The sequence below is a fragment of the Diorhabda carinulata genome, chromosome 5 (genome assembly GCF_026250575.1).
Source record: "Diorhabda carinulata isolate Delta chromosome 5, icDioCari1.1, whole genome shotgun sequence".
NCBI classification, from domain to species: domain Eukaryota; kingdom Metazoa; phylum Arthropoda; class Insecta; order Coleoptera; family Chrysomelidae; genus Diorhabda; species Diorhabda carinulata.
Window position 1 is genome coordinate 9,100,073 of NC_079464.1, and position 8,941 is coordinate 9,109,013.

An 8,941-nucleotide genomic window follows, 5' to 3' on the forward strand; every position below is an offset into this window, starting at 1 on the left:
AATCTTTTTATTTTCGATAGCATCCAAAATAATCTCAAAATAATGCATCTTGCATATGGGGTACTCGTTCCGAAGAAAGTGATCAGAGTACCGTAGATGTTATTTTCTCTTTAACAAATGACCTACTGGGACATGAAGATCAAAGATACGTTAGAATACAGCATTGCCAAGTTTTGTTATGGAAAATTCATGTATATTTATTAACTATATTTGATGGTCTTTTAGAAAGTATGGATTTGTTTCTATTTACTTTTATTATTATGTTGTCTTCGGATACATTAGAATATACTTTTAGTTTGGAGGTCATTGACATCTTCAATATTTCAATCGATTATATTTTTTGAAATGGTGACTATAAATCCAGAATATGAACTTTATCAATAAGTGCGGTGTTTTTAATCATCAACTTATTTCAAATTTAAATAGATTTAAAATAAAGTTGACGAAATTAACTAAATAAATTAATATTAAGGTAAGCTTGGTTTATGCAGCAAAAATTAAAACTTAATTTAAATGAATATTAAACTAAATTTTCTTGGTGGTAATTTTTTGGTTTATGCAGTAAATTAAATATCTTCCCAACTTGTAATTCGGTATTAATTCTTAATTTTGGCTGTATAAACTAAGCTTTAATAGTATAATGATTCGAATTTCAATTATAAAGATACTGAGAAAAATTTGACTTAAATGGTATGCGATCTTATTCATGATTACCAACTTAAAGTTAACAAAGACTGACTTTTTTGAGGACTGACGACTCGAAGTAACTCTCTTTTTAAAAGGTAGGGTGGTGCCTAGAAAAAAGAGAAAGTTAGGTCGAATAGCCATCTTCTAAAATATATCTTTACCTGGGAAAAACTAGGGTAATAAAGTTGTTAAATAATGGACGTAAACATTGAGTTCCCATAAAGGGATTAAAAGAAGACCTGAGCAGAATTAGTCATAAAATTGAATTAAATACGTTCGCATCTTATTACCGTTTACATTTTACAGTCTATACAAATATTTTACAATGTTTTACGATAAAATGTACTGTGGGTAATGTTTTTCGTATTTATTTACACTTTTTCTATTCGTGGGGTGAATTAATAAACACTGTCTATTACGTTTTTAATTTATTTAACTACTATACTCACTTATAATAATACACTTATCACTATCACTAAACTAACTTAAATAAACATTCTTCTTATAAATTTCAACTATGTTACTTAAAATATACACATCGGATAAATTTTCTATTAGTTTTTTATTATTTAGTACAAGAATTAACAACTCTCAAATGAAAGAGCATTAAAAACCTATTATTGATGGATATTATTATACCCCGTTTTTAAACTATTGAGTATACTATTTACAGTTCGGGTAGGGTAATTTGTGTTGCATAATATTATCCCATTACGGCTTACGGTTTACGTCCTTTTTGGCTCTGTGACCTTACAGCTTACGTTTACATATTGTCATACATGTGTACGTTCTACGCAACACGTTACAGTTATGGGTGAAATGTCAAAGTGCCGGAAGTAATATTCAAATCTTTTCATATCTTTCATCAAGTTCAGTTTCATTAAATTAAAAGCAACAAAATGAATCCTGCATGTAACACATTCGAGAGAATACAAAACGAAATAAGAGAAAACTTAGAACGTGAAAAGGAATTGAAAAATGGCCATTCAAGTTTAAATGAGGTTAGTTATTTGCTTAAAGAAGAATCAACAAGTGTCTCTAATGGCACAAATGGAATTTTATCCAAATCAAACGGTTTCACGCGGAGATTCATACCCAATACTAATACTAGAGGGGTTATGCAAAAATTTTTTAAAAATAGAGGTAAAATATCACAGTCTGCTTTAAATTCACCAGAACCCCAACATACTTTTGCTCCTGCAAAAGGCATTTGTCTTAGAAATGGTTATGTTCCAACAGAAGAAAAAATTGTTAAGGAACTATTAGACTTTCAAAAACGAGAAATGGAATTGAGGGAAGAGCGAAGAAAATCTCAGCCAGATTTAATGAAAGCACTAGAATTAGAAGAACATCAATTAAAATATCAGGATACAAGAAGTATGCTGAAATCCACAAAATCACTGTCCAATTTATATCAGTCTGGAGAGAATATTAATGTTATTGGACCATTCAGATAAAGAATGTTATTTTAATATCACCCATTATTGTGATCTCTAGATAAGAAACTACTTCTTGGTAAGTATTTCACTTGATTGTTGTCTTGCATGTTTTGATTTAAGAAAACACCGTGAAGATATGTAATTGAAGTTTGAAACTTTTTTTTTTTTCAAAACGAAAATAAAAAAAAACTACTCATTTTTGTACCAAAGTAGATACAAGTACCATTGATGATGTATATAGCAAGAATGAAAAGATTAGGGGTAAAAAACTTCAAAGTCACCCTTTGAATGCAACTCCTTTGCTTTATTTTGACTTTGAGGATCCTGGCCACGGTTAATTTGTTTTATATTATTCCCCAGCAACTGCGTGAATGGGGGGATATTCTGGGGGTGATACGGTCTTTATATTTTTTCCCTATCTTTTTTATGGCCTCCTCGTTGATTTGATTTCTGAGAATTTTAGACTAATACTTGGCCTTTTTCTATTTTCATTTAAAATAAATTATATGAGTTGCATTTCAAGGGTGACTTTAGGGTTTTCTTATCCTTAATCTCTTCGTTATTGCTGTATACATCATCATTGGTACTTGAATCTACTTTTCAATCGATTTGTTACCAAAATAAGTGGAGTTTTTTTATTTTTATTTCAAACATCAGGTACATATAAAAATATATTTTTTGTTACATTATACACCTTCTAAATCTGATATATCACATACTGTCAATGTCATAGATTCTAAAATAAAATAGCTTTTATACAAGTGTTTAAAGTGCTGTTTTATTTTGTGAGTGAAAAAGTTTGTTTGTTTGAGCAGAGAGAATTTAACAATTTCATGAACAAAATAAAAACACTTTCAACATAGATATCATACCATGGTTTTTTTTATATCTGCATTATTTTGATAATAAAATAGTGAATGACACTAAACTCTGGCATTAAGTAACTGAATATTTATTACTATTCTGACTTGTTTTTATCAATAATACAAAACTGTAATTTTATATTTTAATTTATTCAATTTTGTTGGCTTATACATTCCTCAATCGAATTTAATCTATTAGTTGGGTAATCATGGATTGTTTCTTGAAACTAATATATTTTGTTTCAGGCAACTGTCTTGAAGCATTTCCGTCCATTGATGATTCTTTCCATTCCTTAAAGCATAGTTACTATTATATCAATTGAACAAAAATGCGGAAACTCAGATACATTTTTGGATCTTGGAAGATTAGTTATTAGGTATATAACTTGGTTACAAATTACATTCAAACAAGCGGATGTCGAAATTATTTTTCCATATACTTGAAAATATCATTTACTGTAATTTGTGTGAAATCTGATTTAACTTTGCACAGGAATTTTGTTTTGTTTAATCACTGCCAAATCTTATTCTTGCTATTATCGCATTGAAAGTTGGCAATCCCATTTCTAGATTTATTTAATCCTTTATCTTTCTGAACAAAAACTAAATGTAAAAACAAAAGTATATTGGTAAAAATAGAACAAATAATAAATAAAAAAAACTAAAATATCAGTATTCTCATGTGAATTCAAAGTCATTATGTAACAGGTACAAAAACTAATATGTAAAGTTAAGTCTTGATAAATTATAATGTAATAAAATTAAACTTTCTGTTCTATCTGGACTAAGACGATTTCTTGCACTCTGGTACACATTTCAGACTGAAGAGAAAATAATCGTTTGCTTGGCGGGGATGCTAAATAAGTAACTGCAACTTCATACTTCAATGGATAAATGTTTTTTCTGCCCCACCAAGCCAAAGGCTAATCATTTCTTGATATTCTTTTTCGATATATTATAAATTTTAATTTCTTTATCAATTTTACTTGTCATATTTTCTCTTTCCTTATCCAATACTACGTTTCTTGACCTAATACCTAAAAGTTCATCGAAAGGATTTCAAAATAAGCTGTGAAAAGTCGAACTATCCGGATCTTTTTCTTTAATATTTTGGCTTGCCTTATTGAATCTTTTAGCAATTTTTGCGAAGGGAGCATCATCGTCACCCATTCAAGATTTTTTTCTTCGGAGTTCTTCTCCAGTAAGCTCGAATCCTGTCCATTAATCTTTAAGATTTCATTTTTTAGGTCTTTAACGGTTCTTGTAGATATATTCTTATAAAAAAAGATGTCTTGAACCTTGGGTCTAATGAGGTGATAAAAAGAAGGTTTCTATGAGTAAAGTAGTTTTCGCAAAGTTCACTTTTTGTAGTCTGCACTCCTGAAAAATCAGCTCCTCCATCTCTGTCCAGATCATTTAAGAGTAACTTAAGTAAGGGTATTATTTCCAATATCGAAGCAGTATTCTTACTCAAAATTTTAATTATTTTATTTTAATGGTTTTAATAGGTGTAGTAAATTTTTTGCTAGTTCCCACTGGTGGCAAGCTAGTGCTACATCTTTTAAGGCTGCATTTTCCATAAAAAGCTAAAACAAAAAAATGTAATGATTAAAAATAAATAAAATGCTTACTATCAAAAACACTGTTGACACTAGTCACTAGTAGCAAACAACTTTGTCGGAGAGGGAAGGGGGATAGTGCTTTATTGTCAAAATGGTCCATGAAAATGTTGGAAATGACGGGAGAGAAAGGGGATCCCTTGGGAGCACCTTTGAGTCGATTTGTATTCTTAAATTGACAATTTATAGTGTGAAAATATTATCAGCACCCCCTCGAAAATTTTAAATAAGAAAGGGAGTGTGGCACATTGTTGGAAAGGGATTTTAGTCCTCTGTTCAGCAATATGAAGTGAAAATTAATTTTCAAGATGACCAAAATGACCACCATTCACTTCTTGACAATAACCGAGGCGATTTTGGAATTCTTCTATAACATTTTGTACGACTTCAGGGGTTATTTTGTTAATTTTTTCCGTTATCCTAACTTTTAAATCAGCAATATTGTCTGGTCTATTTAAACATACTTTAGATTTTAAATAACCCCATAAGAAGTAATCGAGAGGAGTCAAATCGGCCATTCGATCGTGTCTTCTAATCCACCTCGTTTAAATAATTTCTAACTGTACATGCAAAATGCGGTGGAGCTCCGTCTTGTTGGTAGTAAATAGATCGAACTATCTCATTTGGATAATTAACATCAGGAACAAGTCTTTGTATTGTAGGCACTAAGAAATTAATTTAAAAATCTAGATAGACCTCACTATTAACTGTGTCCTCAAAAAAATATCCCAAACGTTCACTTTTTTAGGATATTGAGTGTGAAGCTCACATATACAGTGAGGATTTTCTCTGCTCCATTATTTATAGTTTTGTTAAAATGAAACGTGGCTTCATCAGAAATTATAAGTTATGATTGCACAAAATTTAAAAAAAAAACTTTATATTGCTGAACAGATGACTAGAATCTCTTTCCAACAAGTTGCCACATGAACCCCTTTCTTGTTTAATATTTTCGATGGGGTGCTTATAATTCGACCTATTTCAGGTTTTTTTCACGTCGTACATAATAACGCTAAAATTGAATTTATTCCCTACATATGAACCTCATTGTATACACTTATTATAGCTTCACATCTACTCCTAAAACCAAGCCTGGTGTAGTTGTTCTTTACATCACAAGACTTCTTCTTATTAGGCAAGGTAATGAAATGGCTCAAGTTTCTCTTGTCCAAAACTAATATGTTGCCAGGCTTTTCGATTTTGTCAAAATTTTATGGCATTCTCCACTTCTGTTTAAAGAATACATAGCATTAATCAGGTTTCTTTCTTAATTCCATAAGTCTGTTTTTTGTTATCGTATGATAACTATATTTTAAAATTTTCTGGTCATCATTGGAATTATTTTACATCAGTTTCTATTTAATTCCTACAGTTTTTTATATGGAATTAAAATAATTATTTTTACTATTCCATTCCAAGGCAGTTATTTTCTATCCATCCATATTGGCCCTTAATATCTAGTGTCCTACTTGCTTTTACAGTTGTGTTTGTTTATTTGGACTATTCGTTTACATTTAGTAGTGGTTCCTACTATCCTTTTATATGCGTGATTTATCCTAAAACTTCCTAGTGGTTCAAAGATATAAAAATGTTTGTAAGTTTTCCAATGCTTAAAATATTTATAATTGATATTCAAAATTTTAATCTATCATATTTCAACATCTATTTCTATTTTGTTCCAAACCTACTTATTTATTGATATTTATTTATATTAAGTATTTATGATAAATTATTTGATTGTATCCACATTAAAAAGTGACCAAATAAAAATTTTATTTTAATAAAAATGTTTTTAAAATTTTTACCTCTCTTAATTCAGGGTAAATAGGGTGCATAGTTGTTCTACAATTAAACTATAAGTAATTAAACATGGAGAGTACTAATAAAGTTGTTTATCTGATAAATTCATATAAATACTGTGATATGGGGAATACCAAGCAATCGCACTAGACACGTCGAAGATTTTTGACAGGGTTTGGCATGCCAAGCTTTTGAATAAGTTAAGTACGGTTTTTCATCCTCACTTATCGACTGGTTTAATAGCTTCCTGAAAGACCGATCCATCCAAGTCTCCATTGATGGTTACATATCAGAAAGGTTTGAGGTCAACGCCGGTATTCCCCAGACATGCATCTTGTCAGCCACTCCCTTTCTCTTGTAGATCAAAATTGATGGGCAGCAACAGATGACCACAATCAAAACTGATCTTAATTTCATTCTAGAGTGGGGTGGTAGCTGTCTGATTGAGTTTAATGAAGCAAAAACTCTGCTGTTTTTATGGATATGGCTGGCACTGCACATAAAATAACACCGTCATTGTAAAATATGCTTGTTGGGAGCAATATGTCCTGGTATGGTCACTTGGCTAATGTATTTTAAAAATATTGGAACACTCTGTAAGATCAAAAAGCTATATACCTCGCCATAGCTTCTAATCATCTAAAAGACCCAGATTCGTCCTTCTTTGGAGTATTGCTTGCATATTTGGAGCTCGGTTCCCAAGCATACCCAGAGGATGCTTGTCGCAATATAGATTAGAGCAATTCGACTTGGAGATGATCCAGAAATGGCCAAAAACTTGGACAGATTAGAGTATAGAAGAAAGGTCGCTGACTTGACTCTGTTTTACCGATACTACCACTTCCGAGCTGTCCCATATAATCCCACCAGTATCTGCAAGACCTACTCGACAGACAGATATGTCTCATGGAAACCGAGTTCGCTTGCAGATGCCCAGAACGTTAATTTATCGGGATTCGTTTATTTCGAGAAATGCAAGCCTATGGAATTAGCTACCAGGACACGATTTTCCCGAACACTACAACATACAGAAGTTCAAGGTCAATATCCACAGGTAACTCCATAGGGCAGGCACCACTAGAATTGCTTAAATCTAATAGTGTTTGCTTGGGCTTGCTTTGAACTGACTACTAACGCTTTTGAAGCTTTTCTAAATTTCGACTATATACTTCTGAGAATTCCCTACCTTTCTGCAGGACGCCCCTTTGTAATCAATAGTCTAGAATATTCTTGGGTCAGAACACCTATTTGGTTGTAGTCATATAAACAAACGCCAAATTACAGGAAGGAGATGAATGACCTCCAGTTAAAGAACCTATCTAGCTTCTTTAGACTATCCCATTAGAATCTTTCACAGACAGAACACTACTGGCAATTTTAAAGCTAATGTCGTAACTCCATTTAATGGTTCTGGTAGATGCAGGCTTTCATTAATACCAGAATCGCTACATATTTGTCCAGATCGTTATGTGGCCAATAAATGTTTTTAGCGGCTTCTTGATTGGTTTCCTCTAATGGCCTGGTCTTTCCCACGACTTTCTAATGTTTATTAGAATGGCTAATGCTAATGATAAATGTTACTATTTCAACTCTTTTTTATTATAACTTTTTAATCAATATTTTACAAAAAAACAAAACAACTACACGTGGAAACTATGTACTCGACTATGTCTAATTCGGTTATGCGTTGCCACTGGTCCTTATCTTCCCACATATTTTCGTACCGCAGCCAAATGGGTCACAACAACACCCCTGAACATTCTTCTGATAGCGCACACGGTCATGGTGTGTTAATTTCTCACTATATCCACTCAAAGAAGCCATACTTCATCAAACAATAATCACTAGCAATGTTCCGATATGTCCTTTCTCCACGAAACGCATCAACAACATGGCCGTCGCTTTGTTGTCATGACTGCTCCATAGATGGCGCTCGAGTCGCATCGCCCTGCAGGGACCTCGTGCGCCCCAAGAATTTCACTGTCGAAGAGACAAACTTACTTTTGAGACTTGCTAAAAAGCAGTAGAATTTAAAAGAAAGTAAAAGAGCTGTTCGAATTTAGTATGAAAATCATGATCATTCCATGTCTCATAATTATCCACTCTTACTCTAACTACATAAGGCCTTCTTTCTTGTTGAAAAATTCCACAAAATCAATATCCTTATCACTATCCAATAAGTAATCAATAAAATCCATCATATCAAATTTAAAATTAAATGATGATATTACTTATTGATGAGAGAGAGAGAGACAGAGAGATTCGTTGTGTAAAGTTTGGAAGGATAAGGAGGATTTTTTTGGAGGGAATTTAGGTATGTTTGATTCGGCCCTGATATAGGAATTTTTTCCTCTGCAGGGTTGTTTTGGTTTTGTTGGGATGTGTTTGTCCAGCTGCTTCTAGCTGGGTTTTTTTACCGAGAAAACGAGTGAGGCTTGCAAGTAAAAACGGTTCTATTATTATTTTTTTTTTGTGTTTTTGGTTTTTTTATATATTTTTTTGAGTTCCTCGGGTTTTTTTGTTTTTTTTTGTG

General features: G+C 32.0%; 1 protein-coding gene across 1 annotated transcript; it reads left to right on the forward strand.

The window, feature by feature from the left end:
* The first annotated feature begins 1,499 nt into the window (after window positions 1-1,499).
* On the forward strand, window positions 1,500-2,200 carry LOC130894026 (uncharacterized). The gene has a single exon (XM_057800542.1). It carries the CDS (start codon window positions 1,587-1,589, stop codon window positions 2,142-2,144), a length of 558 nt encoding a protein of 185 aa, XP_057656525.1. The 5' UTR covers window positions 1,500-1,586; the 3' UTR covers window positions 2,145-2,200.
* The last annotated feature ends 6,741 nt before the right edge of the window (window positions 2,201-8,941 follow it).

Coding starts and splice junctions, on each gene's coding strand:
- LOC130894026 (XM_057800542.1), top strand. CDS start 1,587: ATGAATCCTGCATGTAACACATTCGAGAGAATACAAAACGAAATAAGA.